The 20522-nt window shown below is 39.8% G+C and overlaps 2 protein-coding genes across 5 annotated transcripts in view; one reads left to right on the top strand and one right to left on the bottom strand.

Moving 5' to 3' along the window:
• LOC133534778 (uncharacterized) overlaps nucleotides 1-20522 on the bottom strand; it is a 69661-nt gene that overhangs the window by 5987 nt on the left and 43152 nt on the right. The gene's annotated exons all lie outside the window — the stretch shown is intronic.
• LOC133534772 (serine/threonine-protein phosphatase 6 regulatory ankyrin repeat subunit B) overlaps nucleotides 1-20522 on the top strand; it is a 56521-nt gene that overhangs the window by 30894 nt on the left and 5105 nt on the right. For 2 of the 4 annotated variants that reach the window (XM_061874041.1, XM_061874040.1), the window contains exons 6-16: nucleotides 13451-13664; nucleotides 13742-13938; nucleotides 14503-14601; nucleotides 14688-14832; nucleotides 14914-16383; nucleotides 16465-16664; nucleotides 16746-17282; nucleotides 17372-17578; nucleotides 17680-18370; nucleotides 18526-18624; nucleotides 19722-19933. In XM_061874041.1, coding sequence (XP_061730025.1) covers nucleotides 13451-13664; nucleotides 13742-13938; nucleotides 14503-14601; nucleotides 14688-14832; nucleotides 14914-16383; nucleotides 16465-16664; nucleotides 16746-17282; nucleotides 17372-17578; nucleotides 17680-18370; nucleotides 18526-18624; nucleotides 19722-19933 — 4071 coding nt within the window. Of the gene's footprint in view, nucleotides 1-13450; nucleotides 13665-13741; nucleotides 13939-14502; nucleotides 14602-14687; nucleotides 14833-14913; nucleotides 16384-16464; nucleotides 16665-16745; nucleotides 17283-17371; nucleotides 17579-17679; nucleotides 18371-18525; nucleotides 18625-19721; nucleotides 20195-20522 lie in introns of all 4 variants that reach the window. The other 2 variants (XM_061874039.1, XM_061874042.1) reach the window with 2 other exon arrangements.

Here is a 20522-nt window from a genome sequence, read left to right as displayed (position 1 = left end):
TTTCTGGGATTTTATTTACATATCAAGCATTATTATTAAAAAAGTGTCATTTGACTAAAAGTAACAGCTGATGTTGACCAGAATGGAACTCGCCAACTCGCGCGCGATTTGTTTTATTAGTTACGTTTGTAGCAAGTAAGTTTTAAGTATTAAGGTTTTTAGGAACATTTGTGTCATGGTAAAGGTCTGATGATGGGTCCCATGAAGAATCGAGGGAATTTCTTAAATGCTATAGGCATATATGTAGTACTTATTGGATTTTCATCAACATATTATCAACTTTTATTCACAAAAGCGACATTTGATGATGTGGAACTACTGATGTTGACCAGAACGGAACTCCAACGCGTGCAATTTTTCTTCGTTAAGTTTGTAGCAAGTAAGGTTCTTAAGAAACATTTTTGTCAAAGTACAGTTCTGATGATGGGTTTCATGAAGAATCGAGGGAATTCCTAAAATCTTATAGACATACATGTAATAATTTCTGGGATTTTATTTACATATCAAGCATTTTTATTAAAATATTGTCATTTGACTAAGTGTAACAGCTGATGTTGACCAGAATGGAACTCGCCAACTCGCGCGCGATTTGTTTTATTAGTTAAGTTTGTAGCAAGTAAGTTTTAAGTACTAAGGTTTTTAGGAACATTTGTGTCAAGGTAAAGGCCTGATGATGGGTCCCATGAAGAATCGAGGGAATTTCTTTAATGTTATAGGTATATATATAGTACTTATTGGATTTTCATCAACATATTATCAAGTTTTATTCACAAAAGTGACATTTGATGATGTGGAACTACTGATGTTGACCAAAACGGAACTCCAACGCGCGCAATTTTTCTTCGTTGTTAAGTTTGTAGCGAGTAAGGTTCTCAAGAAACATTTTTGTCGAAGTACAGTTCTGATGATGTGTTTCATGAAAAAGCGAGGGAACTCCTCATTCTCCTCAATTCTTATAGGCATATAGTTATTTTGGATTCTCATCAATATCTTTAGCTTTTTTTATTCACATTAGTGGCATTTGATGAAGTGGAACTAGTGATGTTGACTAAAACGGAACTCTTCAACGCGCGAGATTTTTTTCTTTTTTTGTTTGTTGTGATATAAGAGGCAAACTAGCAGACGAATCAACTGATGGTAAGCGATTACCGCTGGCCATGGACACCTGTTACACCATAGGGATTATAAGTGCGGTGCCGGCATTTAAGATATGAATACGCTCTTTCCTTAAAGTTTTAAAGATCGTATTGGGCCGGAAATACCGCATGCGACAGATCATTTCATAGTTTAGCTGTATGAGGCAGGAAGTTTCTAGAGAAATGCACAGTTGAGGATTGCCAACCATCTAAGTGGTGAAGATATAAATGATGTAGCGTAAAGCGGTGACGGAAAGAGGCGGCAGAGATTAATCCGAACAATTCCTCGGAACTTTTAAGTTTGTAGAAAGTAAGGTTCTTAAGAAACATCTGTGCTAGACACCAGTGTCTAGTATCTGATGATGGACACCTTATAGAAATACATATAGTTTTTTTTCATCAATATCTCTAGGTATTTTATTTAAAAAAAAGTTATATTTGATCAAGTGGAACTGCTGATGTTGTCCAGAACGGAACTTTTCAACGCACGCGTTTTGTAACGGAACTTTTCAACGCACGCGTTTTGTATTCTTTATTAAGCTTGTAGCGAGTAACATTCTTAAGGTGTATTTATATCAATGTTCAGTTCTGATGATGGGTTTCATCAATAATCGAGGGAACTCCTGACATCTTATAAATTCTGGATTTTTATTTACATATCAAGCATTTTTATTAAAAAGTGACATTTGACGATATGCAACAGCTGATGCTGGCCAAAATGGAACTCGCCAATTCGCGCGCGATATGTTTTATTTGTTTATTTTGTAGCAAGTAAAGTTCTTGAAGACATTTGTGTCATAAGGTCTAGTTCTGAGGATGGGTTCCATGAGAAATCGAAGAAATTCCTCAAATCTTATAGGCATATAATACATACAGTAATGTTTGGATTCTCGTCAACATATCAAGCATTTTTATTTAAACAAGTTAGTGATATTGACCAGAACGGAACTCTTCAACCCGCGCGATTCTTATTCTTTGTTAAGTTTGTAGCCAGCTAGGTTCTTAGGAAACATTTGTGTGAAGGTCCAGTTATGATGATGGATTCAATGAGGAATTGAGGATTTTAAATCGATTTGAATTCTCAATTGGGAGGAATTGAGGATTTTCGTCAACATATCAAGTTTTTTTTATTTGAACAAGTTTACCTTAGGCGTTTATTTTATTTTATTTCGTTTATAGCATGTAAGGCTTTTAAGGAACATTTGTGTCAAGGTCCAGTTCTGATGATAGGTTCTACGAGAGACCGAAGGAGCTTCTCATATTGTGTAGACATACATATAGTCATTTTAGGATTTTCATCAATATTACAAGCATTTTTACTCAATAAAGTGACATTTGATGAAGTAGAATTGCTGATGAAGAACGGAACACCTCAACGACTTCCAGATTCTTTATTTTTATTAGTCTTCTTTCTTTTTCATTATTCTTAGAACAGGTATATCTACTAAGTGAACCGAACTGCTACTATTAAAAGTAGGTAGGTAGGTTAAATAGATTAGAACTGTAAGGATTATTATGTATAAGTAGTCTTTTTTTAAATTAAACATAGGTAAGTAATTCTATTCAAGTATAAGTATCTTTAAAAAAAAAACATCAATCGAATCTTATCTGTCACTAGGTCCAGTTTCAGAGTATAAAAGCCGGGTACACAGCTAGCCACGGCTAGCCGGGTAGCCAGACAGTTCGAATACGGACAAGTTATTGTGAATAAAAAATCTTATCGTCTTGCAAAAGTTATTGTCATAAATGTATAGATTTCGAATACATGAATATAAAGTTAAAATGCTGGTAAAAGTATTAGTTTTTATAATTAACCATTTTATATCCCAACAAAACTAAATGCTTTCATTACCTAATGTAGGTTACGTTAGGTAATACATAAATAAATATGTAGGGACAATCTTATACAGATTGGCCCCAAACTAATCAAAGCTTGTACTATGGGTATAGGCCATTACGTCGCACCTCATTCTAAATGAAACTAATTTGACTCAAAAAGTACGACTACTTTATATATGTAGTTTGGTAAAACAGTAAGAACTCACTATATGTGTCTCTTTTTCATGCGGTGAAATCCCCCCCCCCACCCGGAAAGGGTAGCGACGCCCATTTTATCGACTCTCAAGTCGACTCCAATCTGATACTAATAGTAAGTAAGTACTTACTTAGTAAGCAAATTGTAGTAGTCATTCCTTATTAGGAAAAAGGACGGAAGTATTGTAAAGATACTACTTTTTAACCGACTTCAAAAACTTTTTTTTTTGTATATATGTTAAGTAAGATCTTCGTCATTTCTGAACCAATGTTGAAAATTAGTTATCGTTTGAAAGTGGGTATATAGTTCCAAGATGGTCCTATTTTTGACAAAACCACGAGGAATTGAGGGAACTCCCCAAATCTTATAGGCGTTTTTTAGTTTCATCAACAGACCAAGCATTGCCATTCAAAACAGTGCTGTTTGAAGAAGTGGAACTTCTGATCAGGACCAGAAAAGAACTCTTTAACGATGCGTATTTCACGCTAGACGATTTGTCTTCTTTGTTATGTTTGTAAAGAAGCTACTTGCTTAACGAGGTTTAAGGAATATTTGTGTAAAGGTCTAGCTTACATCATGGGTTCCATTAGGAATTGAGGCAACCTCTAATTCTTGATGGAACGTAAAACTGTTTATTGACATAATTGCCGATAGGTATCCCATCTGCTCTAATTTACCCCACTTGACGGTACTTCCATGAAAAAAAAACTTCTCTTAAAAATAGGAAACCGACTTCAAACATAGGTATTAGAAAACAATACAAAAACTGTTATTGTATTTTCAGAAACCATACGGCAATAATGAGGATGCATCGACATAAGAAGAATCGAACATGGGCAAGATAAAGTTCAAGAAAAAAGCAAATATAATGTGTACTTGTGTGTAGTCAAAGAAAGTTGAAAAATAAAGCATAATTAATGGCCATAGAATACAGAACCGATACACGAACATTAAGACTATTAAAAATAGACATATATTATAGGTTGATCGTACTACTCGTACTAATGTATTTCTTTTGTTCAATTTATATTGCATTAAAGTTAGATTCTCTAGGTATATATTATTCATAGGTTCTGTATTCTATATGAATTGTTTTAGTGTAATTATTGTACTAATACCGTTGACCGCCTGTCAACAGTATTTATTTCTACATTACTATCACAGAAGATTTTAGACCCTACAGTAGTTTTTGAATTAGTATTTACTATGGACAAATATAGCGAAATGTGAGTTTTTACCTAAAATATCAATCTTTTGTGAACGTGGTGTAGAGTATATACCGCCTAAGACTGAAGTAGCTACGCGGGCAACGTTTTCAAAATAGAATCGTGTTCATGGTCGGCCCATGGTAAAAATAATTAGGTACCCGTAGACCCACTGGTGAACACTGTTTATGATAACACTTAAAATAAACCCCGTGGACCCACCAGGAGAACATATTGGAGAGACTAGAGATAATACACCGCTTTAAGGGTGGTCGCACACGGCATTGACATCTGGCGTCTAGATGGCGGGTGGACCTCAGCGAATTTCAAAGAAATATAAACATCCAATGACGTTCGGCTCGGACACCAGATCTTCAATCTCCTGATTCCTGTGGAGTCTCCAGGTTCCATCCTCTCCACCCACACACCCACAGCCCACACCCCCCCACCCACAGGTACCCATGTGAGGTACCCACAGGTCCTAGGATTTTTCGCGCTGCCAGACTCCGATGACTCGGGCACGTAGTCCAGATGGGTGAGGATCGTGCAGCCTGGAGGGCGTACTCTGAAGTTCCAAATGGCCGAAGACCGTCTAGACGTCCTAGGTAGGTCCCGCTGGAGAGACGAAATGCAAAAAGACCTTAGCGAACTCGGCGCCGTCGACTAGATGGAAACGGTTTTGGACAGAGAAGCATGGCGGTCTTTGGTGTCGGAGGCCAAGATCCACTTCGGGTCGCTGCGCCACAGCAGTAAGTAAGTATTTATAAACATATTGTACCTTCTGTGTACCTAACCCAAAACGAGATATTTAAGAAAAAGTCCACCCGCCATTCTGACGTCAGGATTGCGGTTAGACCTATAAAATCTTGCATTATACCGCACTAAAAGTATGCAGTTATATGGTATAGTCGCCATCAGATATATCGGAGTGGCCGAGGTGCTCAAAGATATATAAACACGCACTCTAACCCCTTGACAGATGAGGCATGTTCAGATATTCGTGGGTACCTTGGCCGCTCCGATATATATGATGGTGACTGTACCTTCAGTGTACCTCTGTAAATAGAAATAGAAGCCGGTGTTCCTCTCCCCAAAACAAGCTAGGCTAAGCTCATGCACAATATAACTGCATACTTTTAGTGCGGTATAATGCAAGATTTCATGGGTCCACCCGCCAACCTGACGTCAGGTTGGCGGGTGGACCGTTTTGTAAAATATCTCGTTTTGGGGAAAGGTACACTGGTTTCTATTAAAGGTACACTGAGGTACACAGAAGGTACAATATGTTTATAAATATTTCTTTGAAATTCGCTGAGGTCCATCTAAGGACCGACCTTAGGGGCAATAACGATAGTACTAGTTCAGTTGTGTCATTCACAAATTCGAGCCAATCGTGCTGTCTAACGCAACTAGATGCGATCAATCGCGTGCGTAATGCGAACTCATCAACCAATCACGTTGTGGTACTTGTGGCGTTAGACTGCACGATTGGCTCAAACTCGTGTGTGTAACACCGCTGTACTGGCCCCATTCTTATTGCCCGTAAGGCCCGTCCTCAGATATATTATGTCAATGACACAGTCGCGATTTTAAAAAATCCACATCGCTTCTGCTACCAAATTGTTGAGCATAACGTTTTCCTATCCATAGGTTCCATCTGTCCAGTAGGATCCACCATCTCGATCCACCAGATTGAAGAGATTGTTACTTAACTGATGGATCGAGATGATGAAACCTACTGAATAGAGCGGGTCGATTGGCTGAATTGGATATAACAAAGTACGCTTATATGAAACGCTGCTCCGATGTGCGAGTGAGACAGGCCAATTTGAACTTGCATTTGACAGAAAACTGATTGCCTCCATCGAACGCTACCAGTTCCATTGCCGGCCTCTTCGCAGCCTTCAATAGTGGTTCAATCTTACCTTGCTTATGAATAAAAAGGGGCGTGCACACCGATATTAGAGTAATATTGGAATCAGTCAGTTGTGGGCGTCTCGCTCGCACAAATACATGCGTATAAGTGCGAAATGAACGCACGAATGACAGCTAACTGGTATCATTCCAATATTATTCTAAAATTGGTTTAATGTCAGTTGCACTTTCGAATTGGCCTACATAGCGATTTTCTTAGCCTGCACACCGGATCGGCGTGTGGGCGCTCTACCTAATGTAAAGCCACCTCATTAGGTGCTTTTAGCCTTTTGAACGGCAAGAACACCTAAATATGTGGTGAGAGAAACCGCGCGTCCCTCATGCACTGTGCTAGCTTTACAGCTTGCATTGCGACCAATGTATGCCGCTCACCGCCCCGCCGGTCGCGTGGGTCCAATCCGCGGCCCTAGAAGACGTACTTTACATATAAACAACAGCACGCGAGCATTTTGCGAGTTGTGTATGTGTACTTGTGTTATCTAGGCGCACAAACTGTTCCAATAACAAGAAGTGTACAACGCGTGTGCAGGCCAACACGGGAGCACGAGTGCGATTCGAAAATAACGCGCTAGCGACGCATTACGACATTGATACTTTACCCTTTGAACGCCATAAACAAAAACGTTACTTACACGCCAAGGTCACGGGCGCAAGTGAGCTTGAAAGTGCATGAGTATTGCTTTAGGGACTTTGACAGCGATTATAATAGCTATAATCATTAATGTGTTCATGGCCCTTAAATCATGTCTAGTGACGGCGCCTTTAGGTGTTCTTGACGTTCAAAAGGTTAAGGGCGTTTGCTAGCTGGCGCTAGTGCACGGAGCGGGCAAACACGCGAAAGTGCCTTTGTAAGTAAAATCAGTCGCACGCGTCCGCGCCAGTTAGCGTTGCTCATATTGTAAGCCGCACGCCCGCTCCATGCAGACGCGCGACGTTGCGGACGCCCTATGCCCTAAACTTTACTTGAAAGTGTGAAGGTTACTCTGACAGCGGCTATATCAGCTATAATGTATTTATGACGCTTTGAGCATAGCTAGTTACGACGCCTTAGGGTATTCTTGGCGTTCAAAAGGTTAAGGGCGATTGCTAGCTGGCGCGAGTGCACGGAGCGGGTGCACGCGCGCGGGTGCCTTTGTAGGTAAAAATCGTCACACGCGTCCGCGCCAGTTAGCGTCGCCAGTTACTGTTTTTCATTAACCCGCTCCAGCTAGCAAACTAATCGCAAATGGTCCGAGATTGGCGCAATAACCATGCATTCCCTTATCTGGATCTGGATGCACCTATTCACCAATGCTTGCTTTAAAGTAACTTGTCGACTCGTCCTGATAATATTTGTGCGACCGTGAAAAAAATCTATGCCGTCACTTATTTTTCAATTTATATGAAATAAAGATGTTAAATGTATTCAAAAGTTTTTATTTAATAAGGTATGTATAAGTGCTCTGTGCATCCGCACCAACTAGCGGTGCCCTTAGCAAACCAATCGCAAATGGTCCGAGATTGGCGCAATAACCATGCATTCTCTTATCTGGATCTGGATGCACCTATTCACCAATGCTTGCTTTAAATTAACTTGTCGACTCGTCCTGCTAATATTTGTGCGACCGTGAAGAAAATGTATGCCGTCAGTTATTTTTCAATTTATATGAAATAAAGGTGTTAAATGTATTCAAAAGTTTTTATTTCATATGTATATATAATGGAACGAAATATAGCTACTATCTTAGCTTGGCAAGCCGTTAAGAGTCGCTGATGCTTGTAATGTATTCACTGCGTTAATTTTAGGTTTAAGATTCTTTATTCTCACTAAGAATTTGACAATTCACTTACATGAGAACTTAAAACTACACAATTTAATCCTGCTTCATATGGCAAACGAAGGGAACGTTGCTTTGAACCGAGACGCAATCTCAAATGTTTCACTTTTACACAATTTTCCTGCAGAGAGACATAACAAGTATGTACATAGTACCTTTTTACGATTTATTTTATCGTAACATATAAACTTAGATTTATTTTCTTGCTGCTAATTATGGTACTCCATAAATACATTTACTTACCTACTTATTGCTTAGGAATCTTATTTCATGTTTAATAATAAGTTTATATAACGTTTCTAGCGGGACATAACGTAACGGCTACACTCTAGTAAAAAATTTGGTAAATTTTGGAAATCGACTAATAAATTAAACCCTAAGGCGGCCTTTCCTGTGAGCGTAGCTGGGTTGCATGAGCCGAGTGATATAGCTAATGCGTTTCAGCGCCACTTTAAGGTTGATCCACCGCTGTCGCCCCCGTCTCATATGTGCGATGCTGATCGTCATCCTGAGGTTAATATTGTGAGATTCTCTGCTAAACAGGTAGCTTCAGTCATTAATAAGATGGTGCGAGGGAAGTCTCCTGGGAAAGACAGCTTAAGCATAGAGCATTTGAAGTACGCGGGTGTGCACCTACCAAGAATTCTTGCATTGTTTTTTAACCTTTGTTTAAGTCACAGTTATCTGCCGGATGAACTTACGCATACAGTAGTTGTCCCAATTGTTAAGAACAAAACGGGCGATGTTTCTGACATGTCCAACTATAGGCCCATCTCGCTGGCCAATGTTATTGCCAAGGTTCTGGACAGTCTGCTCGACAAACAGCTGGCTAAGCATATACACCTGCACGACGCGCAGTTCGGCTTCAGACCTGGCCTATCTACTGAATCTGCCATCTTATGTCTGAAGCAGACTGTCCAGTACTATACGGCAAGAAAAACACCCGTATATGCCTGTTACCTGGACCTGTCAAAAGCATTCGACCTCGTATCTTATGACATGCTGTGGCGTAAGTTACAATCTGATACGGATCTGCCGTATGAGGTTACCTCGTTGCTTAAATATTGGTATGGTAACCAAGAAAATAGTGTTAAGTGGGCTGGAGCGTATTCGGAGACATATAGGATGAAGTGCGGAGTGAGGCAGGGGGGGTTAAGTTCACCCCGCCTCTTCAACCTATATATGAACCGACTGCTGGAGGAGCTCAGTAGTGCCAGTGTGGGATGTTCCATAGACGGAGTGCGCGTTAATAACATCAGCTACGCGGATGACATGGTGCTGCTGAGCCCCTCAGTGGGTGGTTTAATTAGTTTACTGCGCAAATGTGAGTCGTACGCGGAGGCCCATGGGCTCAAGTACAATGCTAACAAAAGCGAGTTTATGCTGTTTAAAGCGGGTAATAAAACCTACAGCGTGCCCCCTGTGACTCTTTGTGGAACTCCTTTAGCACAAGTTCAGCATTTTAAGTATTTGGGCCACTGGGTCACCGATGACATGTGTGACAACATGGATATTGAGAGGGAACGCAGAGCGCTGGCTGTGCGCTGCAATATGTTGGCTCGTAGGTTTGCACGATGTACCGAAAAGGTGAAGGCTACGCTTTTTAAAGCATATTGCCAGTCCTTCTACACGTGCAGCCTATGGATCAGCTATACGCAGCGGGCATACAACGCTCTGCGGGTGCAGTACAACAACGCGTACAGGGTGGTGTTCGGGCTGCCGCGGCACTGTAGCGCCTCTGGTATGTTCACGGAGGGACGGATCGATGGCTTCCACGCGATCATCAGGAAGAGGTGTAGCTCGCTGTTGAGGCGGTGGCGCGCCAGCTCGAATACCATCCTGTGCACGTTGGCCGACCGGTGGGACACACCGTGGCTGAAGCACTGGGTGCAGCTACATGCCCCTTTATGTAGGCATTTGCAGTAATATCTTGTCATACTAACCCTAGATTTAAGTATTTGTATGTTACTAACACAATATGGACATTGTTCGAAATAAATTCTTATTGATTGATTGATAACGCGAACTTTAAAAAATATAATGCTTTTTCTACCTTTATCACTCGAATATGTAAGAGCAAGAGAGATAAATAGACGAAACTTACTAGTTCAAGGTAACCACTCGTTTTATTGTCAAAGTTCCGAATTAAACAAACTTATTCTTCGGTGACATTTTTAGCGTTTATAAGCGACTATACGGATCCAGCATTTGCCGCTCATTCGGTTCTCCTATTGCACGCAATATGTCAGTACTAGAGACGATTTGAAAAATCATAATTAAGTAGTTTAGTGCCATTTATTGAGCGGTAATAATTTAAAAAAATATATAAATTAATTTTTCATTATATTTCAGGCATGCAAAGTGATGTAAATGGTTACAAAAGTAACTCTAAATAAATGACATTTTTTAGTTCCAGTTTACGCCGCAGCGCATGATCAAAATTATTAATATCATCTTCCCTGGACACTTTCGGTCTTTGGTGTCATATAAGTAATTAATGCTTAATTGAAGACCTTCCAAATAGGATATGACTCAATTGTATATACCAATAGTAAAAATTACCCAAACTGCTACCAAGGCTCCATCTAGTGCCAGGTAGAACAAACAAAGCGGCATTAACCACAATTAATTAACGAAAAAACTAGTTTTATTACCGCCCCTGCAAGCATTTGAGTGCAAGTATATATATATTAAAATACTTTATAAAAATGTCTTTTAAATGATATATATGGCTTGAGTATACAAGCAAGTTTCAGTGTTTAATAGCAGTATTTTTGATTCAAGCATATGTTTTATCAACTAATTCCAGCCCTGTACGTACTTAAACGTAAGTAGTGGTAAACAGAAATCTAGAATTTCTCATATTCTTTCATACAAAACACCTAACAACCGGCTACATAACAAGGACTTTGTAAAACAACAGTTTATATTCGCCACTCTTTTTTTTAAATTGCTCAGTCCCTGCAAGTTATCCAAAGTTGGTGTCATACAATAAAATAATGCTAAGAGTAAACCCTTTCAAACGAGATATGTCTCAACAGTATACATCCATGGGACAATTTGCCCATTCTCCTTTGCACGAGTTACCAGTGGCGGATCGTTCAAAGAACTCGATTCCCATCGGCTTGTCTAATTTCAGCCCGTTGAGTACTTTCACGATCGATTCATGGAGAAAAGGAAAGCAAAATTAGCTCCGGGTTCCCTACGAATATTTGCGACGCACCGCCACTGCTAGTTACACAAATAACGTCAAATCAAGTATATACATATAATACCAAATAACAAAATACCACTGACTGAATAGGTCTTCATATTATATTACAGCGATGGGATTACAATTCAAAATGATTTCTAAATCCCTATATTTTTTATCCGACTGCGTCAAAAGGAGGTTAATGTTTTTCAGCGTGTAAATGTATGTAGGTATGTATGTCCATTTCTTTGGCACGCCCTACAGCCCAAACGGCTGGAAAGAAGGAAAGAAATATAGAAAAGTCAATTTTAATTATACTGCGTATTGCTCTTGTAGTCGTATTTTTTGTGTTGTGCTAGTATTTAAGACCCATAATAATTCATCAAAAACAGTGAGAGAATGATATTAGGATAGGATTTTATTTTACATATGTATAATGATCTTAAGAAAAATATGATTACAGTCGGTAAGTACTTATTATAGGCATTTGTTCTAGGTAGGTACTTGTTATTTGCCTACGCTTGGCATTAACATCTTCATATGCTTGGTCACAATCGATATTCTTGCACTTTAAGAACTAGCACTTTTGAGCCCGTACAAATGTTCGTGTCACGAATCACTGCAAAGGCTGTAGGTTTGCATAAGTAGTTTTTTTAATACTTCATCCTGGTTGTTTTTATTAGTAAGCTGAGCAAATTACGAGTATACTAAACGCAATAAAAACACAAAGGGCAAAAATAAACTGAGCTTATAATTACACCAATTATAGAAGTTTTTTATACCTGTCTTCAACAAACAATGCCGTTTTAAATCGAAACCAAATCAATAAATTAGCAAAAACATCAGACGCTGAAATTACATTATTCAATTCAGCCAACCAGAAAGTATCAACCGAAAATGTTATTACATAATATGAAACATGAAACTTGATTTCGATGAACGAATTATATTATCTACATGTATTTTTGGCACAACAATAAGTAGGACACAGATTGAACAAGGGTAATTAATTATGTAACAACTTTCATAAAATACACTAATCTAATTGACAACGAAATGTATAGGTAAGTATCTACTTAAATTGGTACTTTTTGGTAAATATGTTTGTCCTTTCGCTAATCAGTTGTATTGTTTCCCTGGACACCCTCTCATCAATCATATCAAGACAGTGCTGGAGCTAGGTTATTCATATTCATTTAATCCATTGTTTTATCATGTTCATCACATAAAGATCTTATATTTTAGACTTAGTAGGTACTGCAGTGAAACAATAACTTCCTGAAGAACACGTATAATTTGAACCATTAAAAAAAATAGATATCACTAGTTTACATATGTATGTTTACACGGTGTATAAACTAAATTTTTATAAAAACACAATTTTAACGCTTATTTTTAAGTGGCTATCTTAAACTCGATGGCGATGTATGTCTGTCTTCCGCATGAAGGAATAGGTACAAAAAAAACTCTGCTGAAAATTTAGTTGTGAATAAGATGAATTGATGAGATGCGAGTGGAATGAACGATGATGGCTAATTCACTTGGAGGAAAGAGATCTAAATTTAAAACCGAAGATTTATAAAACCCGACGGATGAGGCTGTTTGAGTTTTGAGATTTAAAAAGCGGATCACAGACGCGCACGCTATAGTACAGTCAGCGTCAAAAGTAGCGGATCAAATAACGTTTCATAAGTATCTACCATTCTGTAACAGCTTACCAAAAAGTGATGTCTTTAATATAGAATAACTAAGATTGTAAAAGATATACTTTTGAGCGCGAATTTAAACAATTTATCTATATTTGGAAAAGTTATCCGGAATATCAGATACTTTTGCCGCGTTGTTTCATCAGCTACTTTTGATGCTGACTGTACATGATACCCTGTAATGCATACAATATGGGACATGTTACTTAATCCTAAACTTATAAACTAAATAAAGTAAAAATTACAATAATACAATTATCATGTAACGCTAGGTTTAAACTAAATTTAAACACAAGAGCAATTTAGTTTGCATGTCTATTAGTTATATACTTATAGTAGATACGTTTTACGAACTCTCACACAATACTAATCCGCGTTCAGTATTTCGAATACCTACAATAAAGCTGAAGGTTATATTGTCAGGCATCGACGCCGGCCGGCGACACGGCGTTGCACCTGGCAGCGCGCCGACGCGACGTCGACATGGCGCGCATCCTCGTAGACTACGGCGCCGCCATCGACGCCACCAACGAGGCCGGTATGACGGCGCTGCACATCTCCGCCGCCGAAGGCGATGAGCCGCTCGTCAAGTACTTCTACGGAGTCAGGGCTAATGCAGCTATTGCTGATAATGAAGGTAAGTTTTGCCAACTTTAAATTGTCTTCAACATCTTATAAACTTGAACTTAAACAATGCAACCCCATTAATTTCAGACCGGACTCCGATGCACTTGGCGGCGGAGAACGGGCACGCGGCCATCATCGAGCTGCTGGCGGACAAGTTCAAGGCGTCCATCTTCGAGCGCACGAAGGACGGCAGCACGCTCATGCACATTGCCTCCCTAAACGGCCATGCCGACTGCGCTATGATGCTCTTCAAGAAAGGAGTCTATCTCCATATGCCTAATAAGGTTTGATGGTTTTTATGCAATTTTAACCCGCAATTACATGTATTAAATACAAACGATAAGCGATTCTGTAAATTGTGAATTAATTTTTAATTCTATGAACTAATATTATTAATACGAAAGTAACTCGGTCTGTCTGTCTGTCTGCCTGCCTGTCGGTTACCTCTTCACGCTGAATCGATTTAGAATAAAGAGCCTGGCCGAAATACCGGATTTAAAGCATAATATTCAGCAAAATTATATGTAATATCATAATACAAATAAACGTGCATAAGAATTTCATTTTCAACCAGGGGCGTTTTTACTATGGCATTCCGGCGAGGCCCTTTGGTATGGAGATAGTTTGAGGCCCGAGAAATTACATAGGATAGTTTTTATCAATCATCATCATCGTCCCACGCAGGCGAAGTTACGCAGCGGGCAGAATCTAGTATACAATGACATTAATAACCAAAAATATTATAAAGATAGGCCAAACGCCCTACAACACGAATTAGGCAAGTCAAGCAAAACGACGGATTTGATGAAAAACTTCGATAACCGGATATCCTAATTTGAATTTTTCAGGATGGTGCCCGCAGTATACACACAGCAGCACGCTATGGACACGTTGGAATCATCAACACCCTCCTGCAAAAAGGAGAAAGCGTGGACGTAACCACTAACGTAAGATACATACTTTTACAATATAGGTATCAAAATATTTTATTAACTAGAATTATTATATGCTTACCATTTCCATTGTGCTGTAGGATAACTACACGGCTCTCCACATAGCGGTGGAATCCTGCAAACCTGCTGTGGTGGAAACCTTACTCGGTTATGGAGCTGATGTTCACATTAGAGGGGGCAAGCAGCGAGAAACGCCGTTACACATTGCTGCGAGAATACCTGAAGGTATATTGTGGTTCTTGTAGATACATAGTAAGATGCAATCAAATGGTTGAGACATTAATATTACTTTAAAAAAAAATACAGGTGATAAGTGCGCATTGATGCTGTTAAAGTCTGGAGCCGGGCCGAACAAAGCGACCGAGGATGGAATGACACCGGTTCACGTGGCAGCTAGATATGGAAATTTGGCAACTTTGGTACTTTTATTGGAGGATGGAGGAGACCCGTTAAAAAAGACTAAGGCAAGACTTATTATTGTTGCTACTTTTATTATGCTGACATTAAAAGATCGAACAAGTAATGACATAATTATAAATTACTTTCAGACTGGAGAAACGCCTCTTCACATGGCCTGCAGAAGTTGTCAACCGGACGTCGTACGCCACCTCATAGAGTTCGTGAAGGAGCATAAAGGCGAAAGCGTCGCGACTTCATACTTGGACGCCGTCGATGATGATGGAGCAAGCGCTCTTCATTACGCTTGCAAAATCAAAAAAGAAGAAGTGAAAATTCCCGCAGCTGACAGAGAAGTTGTGAAATGCCTCATAGAAAATGGGGCTGACGTAACCCTTATAACAAAGCATAATCATGAAACGGCATTCCACTTTTGTGCGATTGCGGGAAATAATGACGTTATGACAGAAATGATAACACATATGTCAGCTGCTGACGTTGGTAGAGCCCTTAATAAACAAAATTCTGTTGGTTGGACGCCGCTTCTCATAGCATGCCATAGAGGACATATGGAACTGGTCAGTACTCTATTATCTAACCATGCCAGGGTAGATGTATTCGATGTGGAAGGGCGGTCTGCCTTGCACTTAGCCGCTGAACACGGTTATCTACAAGTCTGTGATGCACTGCTAACCAATAAAGCCTTTATCAATTCTAAAGCTAGAAACGGAAGAACGGCTCTACACTTGGCAGCAATGAATGGGTACGCACACTTAGTGAAATTTTTAATACGCGACCATAACGCCATGATAGATGTGCTTACGCTGAAAAAGCAGACACCATTACATCTAGCGGCGGCTAGCGGACAAATTGAAGTTTGTAAGCTTTTGTTAGAGCTTGGAGCAAATATCGATGCTACTGACGAATTAGGACAGAAACCTATACATGCAGCTGCACAAAACAATTATTCAGAGGTTGTGCAGTTATTTTTACAGCAACATCCAAACTTAGTAATGGCCACTACAAAGGACGGGAATACATGCGCCCATATAGCTGCTATTCAAGGTTCAGTGAAAGTGATTGAAGAACTTATGAAGTTTGATCGGACTGGCGTTATTTCCGCCCGTAATAAATTGAACGACTCTACTCCGCTGCAGTTGGCAGCGGAGGGAGGCCATGCAGACGTGGTCCGAGTCCTCGTAAGAGCGGGTGCATCTTGTACCGACGAGAATAGAGCAGGCCTCACCGCTGTACATTTAGCTGCTGAACATGGACATACTAATGTGTTAGATGTTATGAGGTCAACCAATACTTTGAGGATATCGAGTAAAAAGCTAGGCCTCACTCCATTACACATAGCAGCGTATTACGGACAAGCTGGTACTTAGTATTGTTTTATAAAATATTGCAAAATGTACCAGATCCAGCTTTTCCTACATGATCAACTATTATTTTTTACAGAAACCGTGCGCGAGCTGCTATCCCATGTCCCAGGGACTGTAAAGTCGGAAGCTCCAACCGGTGTATCCCTAGTTCCCGTACTAGGGTCCGAATCTGGCCTGACTCCACTTCACCTGGCGGCCTACAATGGCAACGAAAACGTTGTGCGATTACTACTCAACTCGGCGGGAGTGCAAGTTGACGCCGCTAGTACAGAAAATGTCAGTGTCAATTTGTATTGTTTTATTGTTGATTAATATAATATTATAAGTAGTTAAAACACGTGTCTAAAATCTTTTCAGGGCTATAATCCACTCCATCTGGCGTGCTTCGGTGGGCATATGTCGATCGTCGGCCTTTTACTCAGTAGATCAGCAGAGTTACTTCAAAGCACTGATCGGCATGGAAAAACTGGCTTGCATATAGCTTCTACCCATGGACATTACCAGATGGTTGAGGTTTTACTCGGACAAGGTGCAGAAATCAATGCCACAGATAAAAACGGTTGGACGCCATTACACTGTGCAGCAAAAGCCGGACACCTCAACGTTGTCAAACTTCTATGCGAATCTGGAGCATCACCTAAAAGTGAAACGAATCTAAATTGTGCACCTATATGGTTCGCCGCATCTGAAAACCACAACGACGTCCTTGAGTACTTGTTACATAAAGAGCATGACACGCAATCTTTAATGGACGATAAACGATTCGTTTACAACCTCATGGTGTGCTCAAAAAATCACAACAATATACCAATAGAGGAATTCGTGCTTGTTTCACCAGCGCCCGTTGATACCGCTGCTAAGTTATCCAACATATATATTAATTTATCTACTAAGGTAATGTCATTGTTTGTACCTTGACATAGTGTAGTTAGATACGTGCAGATAGCATCAAGTATTTAACATGCATTGTGTGTCCGTAACAGGAAAAGGAACGTGCCAAAGACCTCATCGCCGCGGGAAAACAATGCGAGGCGATGGCTACCGAGCTGCTGGCGCTTGCGGCGGGCGCGGACTCCGCCGGGCACATCCTCACCGCCACCGATAACCGAAACATCGAGTTCCTCGATGTTCTCATTGAGAATGAACAAAAAGAAGTCATTGCTCACACAGTTGTTCAAAGATATCTTCAGGTAAAATATAGGTAACTTTTTCTAAGTTACAAAGAACATTACGCTCACTTATGAAAACCATGAATAAATGACTACTTACTGATACATATTTATTGTTTCAGGAACTCTGGAGAGGGAGCCTCAAATGGACTGGCATCAAAATTATGTTCCTTTTTTTCGCATTTATAATCTGTCCGCCTGTTTGGATGGTGTTTTCTCTTCCAATTTTAAAATACAATAAGGTTCCAATTATTAAGTTCATGTCATATTTGACTTCTCACATTTACCTCATGGTATTGTTAGCTTTAGTGGCAATTACGCCCATTTATAACTCAATATTTAGGGAAAGTTTAGTACCGAGATGGTACGAGTGGATGCTGCTCATTTGGTTGAGCGGTCTTCTTTTGTTCGAGCTAACTAACCCCAGTGACAAATCAGGCTTAGGGTGGATTAAAATAGCAGTATTATTATTGGGTATGATCGGAGTAGCCACGCATGTCGTGGGTTGGATTTTTGTCGAAAAAAAATACTGGCCAACTCTAATGTACTGTAGAAATCAGTGTTTTGCCTTATCCTTTTTACTAGCTTGTGTTCAAATCCTGGATTTCCTGTCATTCCATCATTTATTCGGGCCGTGGGCCATTATCATCGGTGACCTCATGAAAGACTTGGGAAGGTTTCTCGCAGTGTTAGCGATATTTGTATTTGGTTTCTCGATGCATATCGTTGCGTTAAACCAGCCATTCAGGAATATTGTCAAACCAGAGGACGCGAAAATTGCAAGAACGGCTCGGAGGAAACTGTTTTCAGACGGTGAGTGTGAATCTATTACATCATTTAATAAACTCATAATCATTTTTAGATATATGTTTTTTTTTTTGTTTTACTGTAGTTAGGTTATAATATCCGAATGTGTATATAATTAAATTATGTATAGTTTATTGGTATTAATACAAATTACATAATAGATGCTAATCTTCGAACGAAACGACAAACAAATGATGAACAATGGACAAACCCACTGCCCGGGGAATCATATCGGAGGAAACAGGGGCAGCCGACGGGACGTAAGTCCGAGTTAGAGACCAGAGTCAGTCTACATGTTTCACTTTCATACGATGATCGCATATTATCTCGATGTGCTTATTTTCTTTATGTTCTAATGACCCATGCATCCGCTTAAAAGCTTGAATGTTATATCACATCGAGAATGTTATCATCGTTGAATAAAATAAATGTAAAATATTTTTGTTTTGTTAGATTATTGTGCTGCTATACAAACACCTCATGTGGAATGTGTTAGGAATTGTAATATAGAAAATATCGTTTTCTATAATTTATATCGTCGTGAATTTACAAATGCGATATGAGTTATGGCAGCGAAATGGATTAGATTGTCTTGTACCTAATTGTTAAGACCCCGTAAACAATGCATATTCTGCTTCACTTGAGCCATGCGCGCGCTTTATGAAAACGTGTAGTATAACCTACCTTATGAATGTCGACACAGAACATGCATTGCGCGTCACAAATCTAGATTTAGTGGAATGAGTGGCCGACCTCACGCATTTGATGGAGCAAGTTTTTTTGCGCATGCCGTGGCTGGCTTATGTCCTGCGTTTACTTTACACCGGTGTCTTGGCTCTTGAGGCACCTTTATGTTTCGGATATGTTTGGCTGATTGTCCTCAATGTGGCGCCGGGCGCGCACGCTGTCCATGTCTGTGACACCTAGCTGAAGTAGAGGGACGGAGTAGATTGATGCAATGACTCAAAATTAATACTAATTGGCACTATGATCTCGTGATGCCTAGCCTAAAAAAAAAAACATTCTGATCATATCATTCATCGCACAAGTTAAACATTTTAAAATTCATAGTTTTTCATTATTTAAAACCAAAGTATCAGTCTACCCCATCCATTCTCCTACACGATCATTTTAAGATTTTACCCAAGATCTCTCACAGCCCTATGTGTTAGCTCAAACCAAAGTTGCCGAATGTGTTTTTTTCTATGTCAGTAAGTCATGTTTTATTTTATTTTCTGTTTCACAAGGAACGAATCTAGAGCAATATCACCGAGCGTTGCATCAACCTAACCTATTCGTGTCTTGATGTTTGAGTAGAATCGAAAGAAACGTGGCCCATTTGAGTATTGTCTTCTAGCGTCATTGTCGGCGATCGAGGCGTTCGAGAAATTGTTCTTCGCCCTTTTCGGCCAGCTCACCTTGTCGGACCTGAACTACGTCTCAGCCCTGCGGCCCCTGTGGAGCCAGAACCTGTTCAAGTTCGTGTTCGGAGGATACTTGCTGATGTCGGTAGTGGTGTTGGTCACGCTCCTCATTGCGATGATGTCGGACACTTATCAGCGCATCCAGGTAACTGCGTATGTCACCTCGCGTGTACATTTGTTCGCAGTGACCATGAATCCACTATTCTCATTCGAGCTGCTGTTCTTCGCGGTGTTCGGCCAGACAACGACGGAACAGACGCGCGTGCACCGCAACGACAGCAACGTGCAACCGCTCTGGACCAACTATCTCTTCAAAATAGTGTTCGGAATCTACATGCTGGTGTCCGTGGTCGTGCTAATCAATCTGCTCATCGCTATGATGTCAGATACGTACCAGCGGATTCAGGTAACGTCCGTGGGACACAAATCACGTATACTTAATGCATTACGAATTAACATGCCATAACTTAACAATGCACTACTAACTAAACATGTGGCTAAATAAATTAAACTATTATAATAAATTACCTATGCCATACACATACATGTGTTTACGCACTTCTCTGACCAAACAATTCGAACATAATCTACATTCTACATTTTTAATACTATTCCGTCACATGAATATTGATGATGGATATCATTGATAGCTAATAGCTTTCGATGTAGCTGTATTATTTACATACTGCATAGTTAATATACTTAGTTATACAATTTAGATTAAATAAGTTAAT

Source organism: Cydia pomonella, chromosome 2 (genome assembly GCF_033807575.1).
Source record: "Cydia pomonella isolate Wapato2018A chromosome 2, ilCydPomo1, whole genome shotgun sequence".
NCBI lineage: Eukaryota > Metazoa > Arthropoda > Insecta > Lepidoptera > Tortricidae > Cydia > Cydia pomonella.
Note: the sequence above shows the minus strand (reverse complement) of the source record. Positions and strands in the feature narration are given on the sequence as shown.